This window comes from Acanthaster planci, linkage group LG17 (assembly GCF_054643075.1).
Source record: "Acanthaster planci isolate LZ-2023a linkage group LG17, COTS_SCS, whole genome shotgun sequence".
Lineage (NCBI taxonomy): Eukaryota > Metazoa > Echinodermata > Asteroidea > Valvatida > Acanthasteridae > Acanthaster > Acanthaster planci.
This window is the reverse complement of record NC_141793.1, coordinates 6,710,351-6,730,518: the sequence shown is the minus strand read 5'-3', so window position 1 is coordinate 6,730,518 and position 20,168 is coordinate 6,710,351. Positions and strand designations below refer to the sequence as shown.

The 20,168-nt window shown below is 41.5% G+C and overlaps 1 protein-coding gene across 1 annotated transcript in view; it reads left to right on the top strand.

The window, feature by feature from the left end:
* Positions 1 to 20,168, top strand: part of catip (ciliogenesis associated TTC17 interacting protein) — a 35,979-nt gene that overhangs the window by 9,920 nt on the left and 5,891 nt on the right. Inside the window, exons 3-9 of the mRNA XM_022254131.2 lie at positions 535 to 720; positions 6,792 to 6,847; positions 7,624 to 7,710; positions 12,553 to 12,613; positions 13,649 to 13,752; positions 14,752 to 14,876; positions 17,785 to 17,950. Of these exons, the coding sequence (XP_022109823.2) occupies positions 535 to 720; positions 6,792 to 6,847; positions 7,624 to 7,710; positions 12,553 to 12,613; positions 13,649 to 13,752; positions 14,752 to 14,876; positions 17,785 to 17,950 (785 nt within the window). The remainder of the gene's footprint in view (positions 1 to 534; positions 721 to 6,791; positions 6,848 to 7,623; positions 7,711 to 12,552; positions 12,614 to 13,648; positions 13,753 to 14,751; positions 14,877 to 17,784; positions 17,951 to 20,168) is intronic.

Genomic DNA, 20,168 nt, shown 5'->3' with positions numbered 1-20,168 from the left:
GTGTTTTAGCTCAGCGTATCGGCCCGATATGCTTTTGAATGCCTGGCTAGAACACTGAGTGCTGATTGAGCATTTATGACTCAATTCTTTTAAAACTACTCTTATTTACATATTAATTAACAATTGAACACAAGTTGTATAAAATAAACCGCTGGATTTAAAAACTTAAAAATCACAAATTTTGAAAGCAATATTAAGGAACACTAGATTGTTCAAAAATATCAATAAAAATTCATTTTATTGAACAATTAATGAAGCAGTATACGTGTACGTGGTTCTGTACCAGCAGCCAATTTTATGAAACATAGCTAACTTCGAACCATTTATGAGCCTCGCACCACAAATTAAGCTGTAGTTGCACAGTATGGGTGTACTTACATGTGTGTTCAATTTCATGCACCATGTTTTAATATTAAATTTCCAGATGAGGAAAATATTTGTTTTTGTATGATGATCCTAGAGAGAATACAAACAAGATCCCTTGAGATACCGTAACCTTATTGTTTCTTGATTGTTTTATTGTGTAATCTGCAGCCTCAGATGATCTGCAAAGCATCCTCTTCACAGATGCTCTAGTGACAACATCAGACACAGGGAAAGAACTAGGAGAGTTCTCAGTCAGTATTGAGCTGGCCAGGCATGGTGGTCAAGAGTGCCTGCTAATTCATGCCAACAGCCATGGAGCCCTGGACAATGTACCCATGGGAACATCAGTCACTGGTAAGATGTTACGAATAGGATGCAAGATTAACTTGGAACTGCATGTATAGACTATACGTGTACTTACAATTAAACTGGTACAGTAGTGAGCATGTTCGCACTCTTTTACTTGGAGAAATCTATATATGTTGCCGTTAGTTAGGTTGTCACCTTTTTAACGTCAGATTTAGCTTTCAGATCTTTTACAAGTAAGGCCTAAGAAAAAAAATAGCTCCGCTTCCAATTACATGCCTCTCAAAACCAACGTCGGAAAACCCCCAGAATCCTGGTGCTTTAGGGGCTCCGTCCCCTCAACCCCCACTGGGGTGTTGCCCCTGGAGTCCACCAAGGGCTTTTGAATGGGCCCTCAACCCCTGGCCGTGACCCGTGAGAGCTCCTCTCATAGCACTTTGCCAAAATATCAGCCGGCACTAAATTCAGCCTGGTGACAAGTCTGTGTATATGTACATGCATCACATTATGTGTACTATCCACATAGCTGTTTATTGATGGGAGGGGGGCACATGCCCTCCAGCGGATTCTCCAGGTGCCTCCCCCCGCCCCGAATGTAAAATCTGTGACATATCTCCATTGAGTTTATATACTGTAGATATGCAGCTGTAGCTTTTTACTTCTCATGGTGGCCTTTAAAAAAGTGTGCAATCCTGGGTGTGCCCCGAACATTTAGCCCTGCGGCCAATTCTTGTGCTCTATAAGAATGGTATGTTGGATTTTCTCCCTAACTGGACCACCCACCCAATCTGATAAAATATTGGGTGTACTGTTGTGTGTACCAATGCTGTTTATTATGATTAAACTTAATAGTCTTCTGCTTTGAACCTACCCCAAACAGTCTCTAAATATGCAAATTTCCTTTGTGTTATGATTCCATTCACTAAAAACTTGATAGCGGAGCAGCTGCCATGTTTGTCCTTCTTTTCCTTAGCTTGATTCCAAACAAACAGGTCAATTTTGGCATCTTTGAAATCTCAAGTTTTCCATTTCGCTACATGTTCTTGTGTTAATTTGATCAACTGTAACATATTGTATTAAATGTGCATTCTTTAGTTGTAATGAGTGGGTTTGTGTATTTGTTGTGTTTGTGGCATTTTGTTTCTCTTTCTGTGTGTGCATTTTCACAGGCTCCACGTTGACTCAATGCTATTCTAACACTGAGTATTCTACATAGGGTCAATGGGAGTTCCATGAGTTAGTGCGGCAATTCGTTCCGTGGTCCCTCACCTTCCTAGTAGATATACATATACATGTATAGGGTCAACTGGGCGGCCCTGGGACTGTTGGGGCATGAGAGGTACAGGTAGTGCGGAATTCATTCCGCAGCCCCACTCTCCCCTATAAACCGACAGGAGTCGGTCTGCGGATGATCAAATGGCATTGCACACTATACTGTGAGATTCTGTGCCAACACTTGCTGGCAGAACCATTCCCTGTCCAGTCCAGGGTTAGCCACACCACACTTCAGGGTCTGAGTTATAGAGCGAGTGGTATCCGAATGCTCAGTTCCCTCCACCACCACATCGCATTGCAGTCAACGGTAGTGTAGGGGTGGCGCTGTGCTTTTTTCCCCTGCCAGCTGGGTCTTGGCGGCGCGAACATTTCCATGCCCAGCTCCCAAGCACTGAGGTCCAATGGCGGTCTCCCTATCAGTGCCTACTGTAGATGACACCGACTCCCCAGTATGGCTCACAAGACCACGCGCAGGGACAGCACCAAGCCTCCCACGCCAACAGCACCCACCACCTCACGCCATGAGCTACTGCCTTCAGACGCACGCACACAAAGATATGATTTGGACGCTACCCTGCCTCCGGCTGACAAACTGTCATCTCGGGGAAGGGGGGGCACCCAACAGAGACAGCACCAAGCTATTCAGGTTCAACCTTGGCTGTATCCCGGGCAGCGGAGCTCACTGGCCTCTTATGCTGTTGCGGCTTCCGAACTCCATACATCGCCCTGTCTTCCGGCTAATTGCTGGGTCTCTTCAGCCAGAGCGTTCTTGAGGCTGCTTCCCCAGTTCCTATTGGCAGAGTGCAATCTGCAATCCGGATGGGCTTTTGATGCCCTGGCTCTTCAGACTCTATCCGCTGGTTCTACTGCCGGATCACCTGTACATAAGAAGTGTAAACACCTGTCTTCTTCTACGGGGTCCAAGCACAAGAAGTTTCTCTCTTCATCTTAGCAAGACATTTCTTCACCTGAGTTTATGACGGAATTCCACTCCCTCTCTGTCTACAATAGCCCGCTGCCTTTAGTCAAACCACACTCCCCAGGTAACTGCTCCGGATCTCCTGCCTGCAGAGCTCTATCTGAGTCTATGACGGCTTCCAACCTTTAACCTATCCGGGTTCAGGTACCTTTTACAGTTCACGTATGACGTCTCCGTTTCCACTCAAGCAGATCGTGGTTCGTCCTACGACAAAGACATTAACTCTGCCGCTTACTTAACTCCTTCGGAGGCATGTCTCCGTTTCCTGCAAAAGGGTATGATCCAGATCTTGGGCCTACCTGCTAACCTTCCCACGACTGAGGCTCTATTGTATGCCTCCTTCAAGTGCCACCTTGCTAAACTGGAGGACATCAGCACCGGAGCTCCCTCTAGACCACTCTTGCATAGAGATGTTCAAGGTTCTAGCTGGTGTGAAAAACTGGTGCCCTTTCCCGGCCAGGTCAGCAACTTATTTCCACTTTTCTAAGGCCCCTCAAAAAGTCTCCGGTTTCTGGTCACTGCGCCCATTGCTGTAGACCTGTACGTTGGCAAAATAAAGAAATTTTTTTTATTTTGCGTAAAACGAATTCCAAAAGCCGCCAAATTTACTTGATCAGCAGGAATTCTGCTACCACGTTATTTTAATGGGTTTTTGATGGGTGGTGTTGAGTAATAATACATGTATGTACGGTGAAGGAATCCCCCTCGGCCTACACATATTTCAGTTGGGCACTTTTATCAGGTGACATCATTCATGTACCGGTATGTGTACACGAAGGCCATGTCCAAATCAGTTGGCTGCGGCTTGATATTACGCATGATTCTATGGGAAGTGGCCGTGGATGCTGCCAAATACTCGGTGTAATTTCCGGCCATAGCCAATTGATTTGGATCCGGGCCCACGTCTGTGAAGCAGACAAATGAAGTGGTCTTAAGTCCTTCTTACATATACAAATTGAAAACGCTTTTAAGCAATAAATCATGAGGGGCCAGTCTACATGTATATCAGTGTCGATGAGGCAGTGGATGCAGTGCGTACATTGGTCATGAACATCGTGTTACACATGTATGATAACCATACATGTAACAAGTCATGCATCGTCACTTGCCAAGAACAAAGGTAGACTTAGAGTGAGAGGAAATTTTATTTCTGAGCTGAATTTTTTCCCCCAAATATTTTAAACAGAAAACAATGTGCACAATATATCATTTACCTCATGAGAATTTTATTTTCACTTTGACTCTGGACCTGAACGGTTTTTAAAAATTTTGTTCATACCAGTATTTGACGTGCAGCTTGTTTCCTCTGTCCTGATCATGTCTATTAACCCTAACCCCCTAGGCTCCTGCACTAGAAAGCATACTGAACCTCACAAAATCCAACAGGTTCATGTACTTGTCTATGTACTTGTACATGCAGGTTAGTGTACCAAACCTGATAAACTCCAACAGAATGAGCCCCTTGGAGTTTGAGTGATATGGTATGGATGGGTCTATGTAGTATAGGATGACTTGCACTGAACAGTACCAAACCTGACAAAATCAAGCATAGTCCAACAATTGGTACAGCAAGCCAGACACTTCACACAGTGACCTGTGTGTGTCCCAACTCACACAGAATCCAACACCATCTCCCTGGGCCTTTCATCCCAAGTCTCACAAAATTCAACAACAAGTTCCTCAGGTACGGTACCAAACCTGCCAAAACCTCACAAAACCTGCTGTTGGAGTATGGCAGGTTTTGGGCATTTAGGGTTAAAGCAGAAAACAATGTGCAAAGAATGTCATATACTGCTACCTAATGAGAATTTCATTTAAAACCAGAAACTGGAGCGAAACATTTATTTTTCAAATTAAATTTTTTCATTGTGGTTGTGCTACTGTGTTATAACAAGCTCAATATTGCCAAGAATAGAGGCCTTTTGTTTGAGTGAGATAACTGAAACCATTGCCTCTTGTCATATTTTATGGTCTTTTTATTTATTCAAAGTTGTTAATTCACACTTCTCATAGTAACAAGGCCAAACAAAAAAGAAATAAAAGAAGGAAAAAAAGTGTCACCGCACCACTTTTGGACCAAGCACATAACCAGAAACCGACTATAAGAACTTTCTCTCCGTCCCTGAAATCTCCACAGCCGCTAAAGCTAAGCTATCCTCCCACATTTAGAGGTCTACTTGGAAGATCCCTTTCAAAGACAGGCACAAATGGACCTGCAAAGCTTCATGCCATGGCCTTTGCTTTACTGCCTTTCTGGCTCTTCTCTTCGAGTACCTATCCCATGCCTGTGACCTTCGGACCTAGCGACCGTTGCTCTCCGAGCACTTGATGAAAGCATCAACTATCTTCGAGCAGTTCATTTGGATCTCCATCTTGATCACTTCCACATGCAGCTCCAACACCTTGGATACCATGAATATCTCCTGTGGTGGGGTCAAGTCAAAATTACGGGAACTCCCTCTCTATGCCAAAGACCTCTTCTCCGGAAAATTCATGGAAATGATGGAGGCTGAAGCTAAGCAGATTGACACAACCAACGAACTCAGTTTCCACGAATCTCTGAGACTGGCCCTTCCCTGCCATTTCTGTCCTGATGATTGCCAAGTTCAACCCTTCAGACCTCAGCATCAAGGGGACTCCAGCTCATCTCTAGAGGCCTTTTTATCCACCCAGCTTGCAGACGAGCCATGGCCATACTTCCTCTTCTCAGCCCTCCAAGCTCCAAGGATTTTAGGGGAAGATCATTCGGGGTTAGGCGCTGCTGACATGCAGATTCACTCCTGCCCTCCGATCCCAGACCCATCGGGGGCTACTTCAACGTTTCATATGGTTCTGGGGAGAAGTCACCTCGGACAGCTGGGTGTGCTAGCAATCGTCCCTTATGGATATTACCTCAAGTTCACAAGCACCCCTCGGTCTGTACCTACTATTCGTCTGACTTCAATTCCTTCTGACAGAAACAAGTGAGAGGCCTTGGAGTCCACAAAGATAAATTCATTTGTTATGTTCTAAATATTAGCAAGTATCCCAACAAAAATAAAGCAATAAAGAATGGAATATACCACAAGAACAAATTTCAGGGTAGGTACATGTACATGTACAAGTACTCATTTTGGCAGAATTTTCCAGACCAGGTACCATGTGGTCGGGCTGAGCGTTTTCCAGTATTCGGTCGGTATGGTTGGGTTCGAATGAAGTGTAATCTTTGTGGCATATACATGTATAGCCGCTTGGATGGCAGTATTTGTGTTGATCTTTACTGTGTTTATCCCTGATGATAGTGAACTGTTGAGGGTTGACATAAATGCAGATGCAAACATGTTAAAAAAAATGACAATGTTTACATCTACTTTCAACCCACTCTCTTCGTTTCTTAAATGCCTATTTATTTTGTCACAAGAAAGCTGGTTTTACGAAACCAAAAACCACTGTTTTGTGCTTTATGTTGCATAAAATGTTTCCACAAATATGAACAAAATGATTCAACAGTATACCTCTCTATGTGTTCTTTTTATGATGTAAATTTAACTGGCTAATTATTTGAGTAGCCATGTACGTGTAATTTACTTCAAAGACTTCAGACCGTAAGCAAATAACCAGGTGTTACCCACCTTCATGGAATGACCCTTATATTGCTCACATGCACACAGTTAAGATCAAGAATCTGAGGTCTCGTAGGAGTTGTCTTTGCATTTAATTTTCTTTCCAACTTTACAAAATGAACAAAGATCTGGAAAACAGTTATCACATTTCATGTCCATACTCACTTCAAATTTATGCAGCTATTCAGTAAATTGTCAAGTGATTATTTATCATGTTTACATGTATGTGTGTAATTAATAACATAGACATTTTTGTCTTTCAGCGTATGTGTCAAAAAATCTGCAGACGTTAGAGCAGCAGCATCATGAATACGTAAAGGTAAGGACATCTACCATAGTGTTTATCTGACAACAGTTTGAAACTGGCAGTTTGTTTATCTGTATACCAAGGGATTGATTCAAAGCAAAATAATGCTTTGAATATTAACATTGTATATGCCTTGAGCCGGACCAAGAAAGGGTGCAATGTTCCTAGCAACCATGCCTCCTTTGGTGGGAACTGCGTCGATTGATAAAATGTAGTTTCACGAGGGTGCTTTGATGGCTTTACTGAGGGATAAGTCTATATTTTGGTTGTGTTATTACACGTTTGAAGGAAGAGAAGTGAAATACCAGTACATGTACCGTAGGTCTACCAAATACAGTTGCTTATTATTGGCCTCCCTCCCCCTAAAACAAATAATTTGGATCTTTTTTGGTGGGCATGGCCCCCATTTACCCCCTCCCTCGATCCATTTTTAAACTCATGGAAACAAGACGGCCATGTGTTCATGTCAAATGGGTATCATTAACTTTAGGCGTGCACTCGTATCAGGTCTGATTGTGATCTTACTCACATTGGTCCATATACTGTAGGGTATGGCCCAGATTCCGTTTTGAGGTCATTTGATGTCTCTCAAATTATAAAGTTAAACTGCACCCTCTTGTGACTGATTTTTTTTTAATAATACACTGTACCTGTACATGTGTGTTCATGTTATGTTATGGAATCATTCATAAATTAACAGAAAATGAATGGATAACATTATGTGTGTTGAACACATTTACATCAGTAGTATTCTTGTTGTGATTTTCATTCTTTCTTCTTTTTACCAGCTGGAAGACAATCATCTTGACAAGAAGACGTTTCTTATATTACAAGATGGCCAATATGTAGTCAACAGAGTCATCACACAGGGAGAGGTACATGTCTTCCATGGATCACCAGTGTACTGTGAATTACATTTTACCTATAGAATCTAACCTTATTCTTTGTCAGGTTACCTTTCACTGTGTGCTACTTGCATAATCACAGCTCTGTACAGCTATCTGTTCTGTACAGGAATAAGAGATGACATGTTTTACAAAGGACCGTACATGTAGCAACATCCCTTTGATGAGAACTCATCACATGCACACAGAGAGGTCTGTGTAATTGGCATTCATTAGGATGTGTTGAGAATGCAGGACCAATTTGACCAATTTTTGGTGCTGTTGTGGGAATGCTTTTAAATCAAAGTGGAATTTTACATTGCAGTCCTGAAGCACTTGAACAGCAAAATTAATGCTTACGAAAAGCAGAATCCATAGCAAAGATCTGTCATGTTTGTTTTAGTTATAATCCACATGATGTCATTATGTGCTCCAAGCTGAGCTACTGTGATTAGGGCGTGACTAGTACTTGGATACCCATCATGCCCATATACCCAACTGAGAATGGCAGATCTTTAGTTCCTTGTTATCAGTGAAAGGTCATTTCTGCTACCAAGTATGGCGCCTTCAAACCATTTGCGGCATGTGCTTTCTGAGGCTCAACCAGCGTACTTGTAGGTGTATTAGTGTCAAAGAAACAATGACAGTGTCTCACCTCCTAGTTGTGGCGAGTTTCGTGACCATTTTTGGAAGCTGCCACGCTGCTGCAGGAATCCGAACAGCACACCTCCATCTTTGATGACCTGACCTGCGAAATGCACAGACTAGTCTGCTCAACGTACATATACACGTATGTACATGTACGTACTGCACTCTACACGGAGATGAGTCTGCAGGCCCTAAAGGCAACATAGCTTGAACGATTGTAGGAGTTTGCCTACGCATGCGCATGCCAAAAATAGTTGAATCATCCAAAAAGGTTCGAACTTCAGGCTGAACACCATAAAAAAGCTTGGATGCTTTTTAATCGTGGATGTTTTAGAAATTAGGAGGCTTTCTCAATTTGGATACTTTCTCAACTCGGATAAAACGACATTTTTGGTAAAATTTGTGCGCTGAATGACAGCTTTACGTTGGGAAAAGTGTTCCAATTTTAAAAATATATTCAGAGTCAACAATTGTATCCCAATTTTAAAAAATGTTTGGACTTTAAAAATTTTGCATCTTGAGAAAATGTTGGATTTGTGAAATCTTATTCGAATTTTAAAAAACATGTTCTCTCTTTACAAATTTATTCCAATCTAGAAATACGTTCTGTGGAGTTGAGGGTGAAAAACGTGAGTGCACAGAATTTTTGTCTGCACACTATGGATGGCTGTGACAGAGTGGCTGCACGTGTGTACGTACAGCCCACTGCATGCCCATTGCCCATCATCCAGACAGGCACCCCTGAGAATCTAATTGGTTAAAGTTTTCCAGCACACTTTATATATGTATGCCCTTGATCTTTTCACACTTTTGCATGATTATCCGTTATAAAGGCAAAAACCTGGCTGTGCCTGTTATATGCTAAGTGTGCCATACAACTTGTAGCCAAACAAAACTATGCCTAGCCGTGAATTTATGAGTTAATTCGCGGGTTTTTATGGGGTCGCACATGATGGGTGAGTGGCATTATGGTCGTGTGTTTTACAACTATAGCTTGGAATTTTGATCAGACGGTGAAGAGCCGTAGCCAGTGTTCGATATGTGTGGATGTTGTAGTCTCACATGGAGATGCCGCACGGCGTGTTGCCAACAAAGCACACATAGCGTGCAGGATAAACCGTTGAAAATATTTTTTTCTGGAGTTTTCCAGGAATCAGACAAATGGCATCTCATTATCAATCGGAAACCAATCTGAACAGATTCATCACCACCAAGAAATTCCTCACATCAGTCCACTCAATTACCTCCAGCCTTTGCCTGGCTCCACCTCATCAGACTGCTGGTCAGTGAGTCTGAGTCTGCTGCAATTCCACCTGCTTTCTTATGCCATCCGAAGTCATAGACCATTGAACTTCCACTACTCAAGTCAAAGACACTTGCAAAAAATTGTTGAGCATCCTGACATGGAAAGCTTACAATAAATAAAAGACTATGTAATCAAAATATCGCAAAACTGGATAATATGATAGCGGTCATGCTCTCTCACAACAACTGAGTGGACTCTGCTCCCTGGCAGTCAGTCACAACAACTGAGTGGACTCTGCTCCCTGGCATAGTCAGTCACAACAACTGAGTGGACTCTGCTCCCTGGCATAGTCAGTCACAACAACTGAGTGGACTCTGCTCCCTGGCATAGTCAGTCACAACAACTGAGTGGACTCTGCTCCCTGGCATAGTCAGTCACAACAACTGAGTGGACTCTGCTCCCTGGCATAGTCAGTCACAACAACTGAGTGGACTCTGCTCCCTGGCATAGTCAGTCACAACAACTGAGTGGACTCTGCTCCCTGGCATAGTCAGTCACAACAACTGAGTGGACTCTGCTCCCTGGCATAGTCAGTCACAACAACTGAGTGGACTCTGCTCCCTGGCATAGTCAGAGCACTCTTATGTTATGAGAACTTACATCGAGCTCTTGTCATGACTAAACAAGACCTTGCTCCTGGTGTTTTCCACCACAGCACCGCATCTGAGGACGTAGGCCAGGATCGCTCTATCTACAGATCAATGTGCTTTCTCTTCTATCTCTCTGATCCCTCTGGTCCTCCCAAACCAGAGCACAAATGCTGCCGGACATTACTAATCTGCCCAGCTCTGGCAGTGTCAGCCCTGGTTCCCTGGACTGAACAGGCTGTTGGTTCACCAGCTGTCCATCCTTCTGATTAGACTGGACTTCCCTCCAGCAGCCCAAGTCAGGGATCTTACACCGGGATGCCTGTGGTCCCACACTTACAGTTTTGGATATCTTCCAACGATCCCTCTGCTCAGCAGGATTTTCTGATGACACTACAGCCATGTCTACATGGGAATAGCATTTTTCTGACTGTTTGACATCTGACCACTATTGTGGATTTCGTTATCTACCTTTTCCAATGTGTTGTACCCTATACATGTTGGCTTTGGAAACAAGTCCATCTCTGATGACGTAGCCCTTTGTCACCTCCTGTGTGATATGTCCAATGAACATCCTCATACCAAACAGCTAATCATGTCTGGGGACCTAAGCAAAAGCCCTTCACTTGCTTATTGTTCCCTCTTTTGTTTGAGCCCCCCACTGATGTCTCCCTATGGTGTGCCAGCACCCATCCAGCCTTCCTCCCAGCTGTGGGTGCCTCCACAGGAGACAGTATACTGCAGGTCCACTCTGCCGAAGCTCACTCTCACTGGCAGCTGCATAATTTCAGCCTCATTCCATCCGTTGGCTTTTTGACCAACCAAAAAAAATTGTCAGACCTTATCATTTGAGCCGCCAGGCATTACGGAAAAACTCTGGTGCCTAGTCCACATACTAAACTAGTAAAGCAAAGCACTGGATGGGGACTGGCACCAAATGATTCCTTGCTACCACAAGGTCCCATCGCCCAGCAGCAACAGACTCCATCACCCGCTGGACGTTGTTGGCCATTGCATTCACCAAGCCAGACTGGCCATCATGCCCTGACAAACATAGTCAAAACAACATTGGGGCCCATGATGTAAAGGTAGGTTTCTACATCTGAGCCTTAATTTCAAGGGCTTTCTACTGTAGACTTCTGAAAGGCTGCATGTTAGAAAGTCTCCTTCTACTTTCACCCCTTGCTACCTGAGGGGCATCCTGCAAAGTGACTCTGTACATGGTAGGACGATCCTACCGTCTGCTGTGCAGTCTCCTGCAGCAAGGACCATATTAGGATGAGTTAAGTTCCTGACCTCCCTTACCATACAAGTTTGTCATCATTATTGATGCATAATATACGTATCCTTGTTGTCAGGCAGACATTTATCCTTTTTGTAGCCAGCCCCCATCTGTATATGTAGTGACTATTTGGGTAGGTAGTGTGCCATAGACTCCTCCCCCACAGCTAGTGTGGGTTGAGTCTACCAGCGAATACCCACCCAAACAGTCCTCATCACCTGCCTGTCCTCCCCACCTGGCTACGACACTTTTAGTCGCTTTAAAAAAGGATGAACATGGCGGCGTGACCGCAGTGCATAGTGGATGATCCAGTCTTTTCAGCGAATAACTATAGACATATGGGAAATTTGCATATGTAATTACTGTTAGGTAGGTATTCTCTAGTGGACTCGACCCACACTAGCTGTTGGGGAAGAATTCTTGTTTCCATCATTTTTAAGAGAAAAGGAGTGGTTAACTTAAATACATGTATTTGATATCAACTGTGTGCATTTGTTAAAGTTGTTTATAAAGAATGAACCCTATTTCATTCAACAAGAATATAGATGAGGCTTCATATAGGCTTGGCTAAATTAATGGACAAACTGTAATGCAACTGATTGTAATGGGACTAATCAGGGTTTTCCCGTACATATCTAATATTTCAACTTGCTTACCATGTGTAAATACACAGTTGGAGACTTCTCTACGGGAGTTATTTGTAACATATTAATATCATTTCAAGTGTTTTGGTTTGAGGAAGCTTTGAATTGTCCTTTTAGTGTAATGTGACTGATCTTTTTTTACAATGTCAAGATGTTCATAGTACAAAGCCTACAAGATTTCAACTATTATTTCTTCAAAGCCTTGGGTTTCCAGTTCATATCAGTGTATAAACTTAACAGAAAGACTGAACCATCTAAAACTAATAACACCAAGATAAAGAAATGACACAGAAAATTGTCAATGCAACTGACCATGGAATTGCCCAAATGTATTTTTGATTTTGTTTCTTTTTGAATTATCTACAGCAAGTTCAGAGGACATCTCAGATGTATAGCCTTGATGCAATGAAGGGCTTCATCTCTGAAGGTAATGTTGAAATGAAGAAGTGGATTTGTGTGGTCACCTGTTTCATCAACTACTTCATCATGTGACCCTGGGGAGAGCTTTGGGTTTTTCAATGCATAAAAACTTTTGGAACAGGAGGAAAAAAGAAAGATATTGAATAAAAGTCACAGTCCACTGCACTCATTCTACCCAAACGGTCACTAACTATGCAAATTCCTTTGCGTCTGATTCTATTCGCTAAAAACATCAATTTAGGCATACACATTATTGCCTCCGGATTTGAGTATAATATATTCATTTAGGAAGCAAAGAAGTAACTTGTAAGTTGAAATTTAACATCATAGGTTTTTGAATAAAATTCTGCATGCATGCTCAGAACTATGCACTCATGTTCAGAACTGGTAAACAGAACAGATATGTTTGCTGCCACCAAGGATCTCAAAGTTTCCATTTACACGCCACTATAGGTGAATTAGAACATTGCCAAGGAAGACAAAGGTTAACTTTTTTGAATGAACTACATGTATTATTTTTTCCAATAGGTTTTTTTTTACCCTAGCAATCCCCTGTCGTCCAATTTAGTATGTAGTTTCTCACACACCCTACAGCATTACAGATTTGATACACGTACCGGTATACCGGTATGTAAGAATTTGCAGTGACTGTGTTCATGCATTGTACATTACTTGGGGTTACCCTGTGGGCGTTGCAATTTTCGGACTTTTTGCCAACCTGCGAAAGGATGGTTACGTGTTGTTAACTATGCTTTAGACTGGCAATATTGTAGTGAATTAATTTTAGTTCACTATGGCTGTTTAGCTGCAGTATTAAGCTACGTGAACCTTAACTATTCCGAAAGTTGCGTTTATGATACATTCCCCGAATGATTTATCTTCATGTGCAGTATTTGCCCTGGTTGTATCTTACACCATGACTTACACAGTGTGATGATTTTAGCAGTAATCCCAATGACGTCTATGTACTGTATGCCACTTTTCACTCATGGACTATTCTCATTTTGAAGTGTGCCCTTTGTATCCTTGCTTTACTGTGTAGGCTCCAACCTCATGCTGGAGAGAGTGATGGTCAAGAAGGGAATTCCAGGCAACATGAGCTTCCTATCCTTTGATTCAGAGGCAAATCTCTGCTGTGCCACATATGTAAGTCATGTGGACATTTGTTACAGTTTTGCAGTCAGCAGTTTAGATACTGAATCATGCTTAACCGCTTGCTGCCGGGTGGAATTTAAAAAGTTGCATGACGTAAAACCGGAGGATTTTCAAGATTTTCTTTTTCAAAATTCTTCAAAAAATCATCACTTCATTTACTGGACGTTTACACCCACACGAATGACTGTCTGGTGGCTACTCTAATCTGACAGACAACATCTATTGACGCCCGAGTATTTCAGCCAGGCCTGCCTCCTTGTAAAAAGAGCCCAGATTGTGCGGTGTTATATAAGTTTCTTTTGTTTCCAAAACCAGCACAGTGCACTGCTGGCGTCTTTTCAATGCAGGCCAGATTAAAGTGCAGCAGTATTGTATCGCTCATCGCTGGAGTGCTGGAGCACTTTTGTCCCCGGTGGTTATCCGCTAGTGCTGAATGCCTCAAATAGTGGTATAATCTTTCAAAACAATGACGGATTTCCTCTGCTATTGACAACTGAAAAAATGTTGGCAATTCCCAGCAGTTCAGTGCTTTGTTCTGAGTACGGTCTTTTGTTAACAAGGCCCAGCTCTTTTGTCCGGTTTTGGGCTCCCCGGTTTCGTGTATAAAGCCTATGTGCCCAGCAGCAAGTGGTCAAGGATGGGACAGTTTAGCATGACTTTCCTCAGGCAGATAAATAATATCATTCACCCTAAAAGAGTGGGGAGGGGGATATGTCCACCTGAACATTTTCTCCATTGTTGTAGGGCATTTGGGGGGGCCCCAAGCATTTAGGAGATTGTTTCCCAAGACAGGTCAGCCAATATATGTATGTATCCTTATTCAAGTCACATGCTCAATGATAGATGTACATGTACTCATAACGAGTGTCTATACATGCATGCCCTCTTTGATAGCTACTTAGGGGATGGATGGTTTAAAAAAGGCCTGACACTTCTAGAGTTAACTGGTAAAATTGGTAACGTTCCTTCAAAATTCTCTTTTGGATTCAGAAACCTCTTGAAGAGCGCCCTCAGAAAGTGGGGGATGAAGAGATAAGAGTGACAGGTGTTGAGAGGACAATTCAGTCCAGCACAGATCTACCCACAACATGGCAGACATATTTCCTATCGGATGGGTAAGAAATCTCCGAGCAATACTTACCCAGGGATTGCTTACATGGGAAAACTTTCAGCAGTTGTTGGTTTGATCTACCTGTGGTGTTGGGACTAAAAATCCAAATTTCTGAAGAGCTAGAAAACAAATCTACCCGCAGAATTCAAAGCTTCAAATCAGAAACCCCAAAACTGAAAAGAAAGAAAATATCCTGGATTGGCCTTTTTCAGCAAAGTTACGATAAGACATTTGACATTTATCACCACCTCTTGCTGACTGAAAGCAGATGTGTTTAGACCATGCTTGAAGAAACAATTGAAGGATATGTGAATTACTGAGTGTGTAAAAAACTTACGCCAGGATGCTTACAAATCAAATCAAGTCTATTTTGTTTTTTTCACAAACAGATTCCACCAGCAACCTACATGTATGGCATTCACATTTCTTTGAAGACAGATAAACTTGATTTCAAATCATTCTTCCGTGGGTAGCTGGCATGCATTGCCTCTTTCATTACCACCTATATGCCCAATAAACCAATCGCGTCAATTTTCCGTATTAGTTTTCATTCCAACAGATCAACTGATTTCTTATTTGAGATTTTCAACAACCAAGAGATCTGGCAACATGCCACTACAGCAGAAAGCACTATTACTGTGACCTAGCGAAAGACAACCACACCAAAGTTGCATATGTTCTGGACACCGGTTGGGCTTAAAAGCACAGCAGTTTCTAGACTTGCCTTTGTGTTGAACAACTACAATAAGCATTCAATCAAAAGTGTTTTGCATGGCCACTTGATGACATCCTTAGCCTAAAATGAAACATAAGGGGATGTCTTCTGGACAATTGGCATGCATACTGTTGGTCTGAATATACATGAGCATTGAATGCAGTGAGAATTTTGCATAGTCCTACACACTGTAAAGTAGTACATGTATGTTCCATGTCTGCAGTTGATTGTGAATTTTTTCCCTGTGCTGTCTTGATTACATATTTTATATGTCACTCATATCACTGGAGACACCGTACAGTGGAACGTCACTGCAACAAACATGATGGTCTCCACACAAACATTTGGTATAGCGGCTGTCCTGTATAGCATTTTGTAGTCACAGATGCACACAGCTGTTCTGAACTACAGCCCATTTTAACGTGTGGTGGTCTGTCTCACAAAATGTTTTGGTAATGAGGATTCTGAGCCAACACTTACACCAAAGTATAGTCAACAATGTAAAACTTAGACGTTCTTTCATTTTGTAAATGTCTCTTCATTTCCTTGTTTTTTACCTTTTGATTTTATAATGAGAGTCGACTGTGCATGTTGTGAATGGGCCGTACAAGTGTTATCTTCAGTTCTTGCTTGGAGTTCACCTCACTGTCCTTAGACTTAGAGCCTCCTGAATCAGCATCATATTGCGTGTGCAACACTTTAAATAGCGCCTGGTAAATCAGTCTCAAAAGCAATCAAATTTTTGCCAGTACAATCATATTTTCACCTTACAGTTGCCATTTGTGACTGACTTAGCTCAAAAACTACATACAAAAAGTACTTGAACAATTTTGAGTATGCTTAAAAATAAAAAAGCGATGATTATGTACTCAAAATTCATTCCAGAAGGGTAGAAATGGCAGGGTAAATCGCATCATGAATTTAAAGTTTATTGAGTGCACTTTACATGATTATGTATTGTACACGTATATTGCATTCATACGCACAATCTGCATGGGGTACCGGTACGAGTCAGTGTTGGTTGGTGCCTGATCTAAACATATGTTGTTGATGCACTGTATATGGACACCAGGGCCTTTTATAAACCACAGCTTGGGCTCCATTTTTTGCTGCAACATAAATGAAGCCTGAAACAGAGCTAATTCCAGAATTAAAGGTTGTCACTGTGATTCAGATTGTCAGAAATAGGGTAATTCATGCAGCAAGGTGTCCTGCAACACGCTGAAACTATGAACAAGATGACGCCCGTGGCTGAACCCCTTGGCAAGAACCCAGATTTCGTGGGTTGACCTCATTGGCGCTCGTGTACATACATATGCATGTTGTGAGGTGAATTTGTGTCAGGCTGGGTCATGTTTCCATGGTTATGGATGGACAATGTAAACACGGGTACATGTATGTGTGTTTTTATATTACATGTGTGTGTGCAGACTTCTATCAAATCTGTGCACAATTAAGTACAGTAGGTACCAACTTAAACTTACTATGTTTATTATTACATGTTCTAATTGCATATAAGTTTACTGTAGACTAAGATCAAAACTTACTGCTGCCTTTTTTGCTGCAGTCAATATTTTTCCCTTTGGGGCCAATTGATTACTAAACTTTCATGAAAGTGCTGATGCCTAGATTTTTCCCCATTAGAAGCCAGTGGCTACCAAATCATTTTCTTCTGTTTAAAGGGGTGTGCTTGTGAAAGGAAAAAGCAAATCTCGCAAGCAATAACAACATTGAATGAGTCAAAGACTCCCTTAAAAAACTATCCATTATTGTCATAATTTGTATCAGGCAGATGATTTTATACATACAAAATTAATTTGATCACCACATCCAATTTTCAACTACATGTACATGTATCTTTGATACAGAAATGTTTCAGCATTAATGACACGTACATGTGACACTGCTTCAGCCCATAATACATGGGCATAATGACTTGCAAGTGCAGTATTGATTTGCACTGTTCACTGCCATGCTCTTGATTGATAGGGAACCAGTGCAATTAATTCAAGAGGACAAATATTAGAAATAGTATTGCTGTCATCGGGGTACTTCCAAGAACAGCACTATACCGTACAATGATTTATTGTTAGTATGTGGAATTCTTATGAGAATACTACAATACCAGAGGCATGAACATGTCAGTACTTATTAGTTAGTGCATCCATTGTTCGTTTTCTTTGGATATTTTTTACAGCCATTTGACAAGTCGGGTCCAAGTTGGTTCCCCAGTAACCATGAGGCTGTTGCAGTTACCAGCTTTTGTCCCTGAGGAAGAGAAGAGACAACAGCAATCAGTACCTCGTAAACCTCTAAACTGGGAGGAAGACATGCAGCTGTATTCAAAGTTTCTTGACAAGAAGGTACACACATGTACATGTATATGCTAGATAAATGCAGCCAAAATATTTCCAAAGTGGTCTTCTTGCGTCAGTACAAAACAAGCTAATTGGGACATTCGTCTTATTTTCTTGAGTTTTGTATGTGTGGATAGACCTTCTGTGTGTATAAATTTTGCTTACTTAAAGTCATAAGTAGGTGAAATTATGTAAAGCTACATATAGAGATCAGTTTCATTGGTAACAATTAGAATTCTGAAATATAATCTCTATATTTGTGTTTATTTTCCCTTTTTTGTCAAAAGAAAAATTATTGCCCAAATAAAATGATTGCATCAATTCCTGCAAGGTAGGGTGATTTGCCTTATCATCTTACTGTTTTGCATAGGATTGTCATGTTCAAATGTCAGTCTGCGAAAGTTGATATTGAATAATCCTGATCCTGTTGATTACTGTTTCTGTGCGAGTGAAGTTAAACTTTCTTCAGTTCAAGTCAGAATCTTTACTTCCAAATATACTTCTCTTAATGTATTGTTGGAAAGGTCTGATGTCAACTACTTTGTGGTTTTTATTATTTGGTTTAAAGAACAAATTTAACCCTCAAAGAGCCAGGCTATTTTGGTCCCCCTCAAGAACTTGGCTGTACCACGCTCTATTTTTTTTTAAACCCTTGACGACGGGAATTTCTTCCCGAAAGCCGACTCCAAGAATTCCAGCCTAGCTTGGCCACGGAGGCCACCTGCCAAACCCCAAATTCTCGGTTTGTGGCCCAGCGTGCTCTGCTCGCTTTGAATTACACGGTGAAAATGCAGATTGTTCGGTGGCACACGGCTCTACTCAAGCTTCCACATTCCCATTGCCTCTTTTCAAAGTGGGGACTATTGTGAAGCTGGTGATTATGATGCAAATTCGGTCTTTTCATTTCTGGGCTACACACAAAGGCCAATTACCATATATACAAGAGCCAGAGTCTGCCTTCTTTCACCGTGCTCGCTCAAGCGTGGGCCGAGAATGATAGCTGAAAAGCAGGCTGAGGATCTCAATTTTTACGGCGGGCTCTATCCGCGTCCCGGCGCGAAGGGGTTAACCTGATATGTATGTACCGACACTTTATATCATTGCAAATGTGAAGTTTAAACTCAAGCAGACATATGGTTTTCTTATTAGGATCATTTGAAGTTTACTGCTAAATGCGTGCCAGTAGGCATGCATTGAGCAAGTATACATGAACATTTTTGGCTGACCTGTCTCGAAAAAAAATGCATGCTGCATGAGAAAGGTATGTTCGATTTTTGCAAAAATGGTTTCAAAATGACTGCAAAGAATTCATATTCTAAAAATTCCTTAAAGCTCTTTTAGGGTTTAGTTGACAAAATGAATCTCTGGCCAGTCTTAGTTTGAAACATTTGTGTAAGTAAGGGCATGAGTTTTGGGCCAAAATAAATTGTTTATGATTTTATTAGCAGGTTGTTGCTTTTAGAGAGAAAGTGGGTTGAGAGTATCATTAGAGTGTATCCTAGTGAAACTTTTATTAGTTGAGGTAGAAGGAATTTGATTTTTATTTCAAAAAATTAAAAAAACATTGTCTGTCTTTCAACATATGGCTCACGTTATGCCAGTATGTTCATCTGGTATAACATGCATTTTATACACAGTCAGTGGCTCACGCGTTTGCCGTGTGCTCTTTGATTTTGTCCAATTTTTGGTCACAAACACTCTTCACCATGCCATGGGAAACCCTTCTTTGCATGGTGGAATACTTTGGTACTTACTAAGTTTATTTTTTGTCAGCCTTTGGATGTATTTACACTGTCAAAAATTGATTGAAACAGGATTGAAATCTGCAATCTCAGCAGTATCATACCATTCCTACCAGTCATGTATTACCATTATCATTTTCTTTCCTTTTTCATCAGCCTATTTGAAGCACGGCAGACACAATAGGAAGACACTATTTGAAGTGGGTAATTTTGAGCAAACACAAATGATTTTACCCAGACTTAATACATGTAGTGCCCTCGTGTCTGCCATAGTTCAACTAGGCTAATTTATCATTGCACTTCAAATTTGGATCCAGCTGATTAGAACATTATTTTTTTATTTTGATTCTCAGAATTAAGCATAAGAGGAAATAACTTCCCCTTTATTTTAATGTTTAGAAAACAAACAGGGATCAGGTACATGTAATGTATATACACATTCTGAAAGTAAATTGGAATCCAGTTTCAGTCGCTTTTGTTAA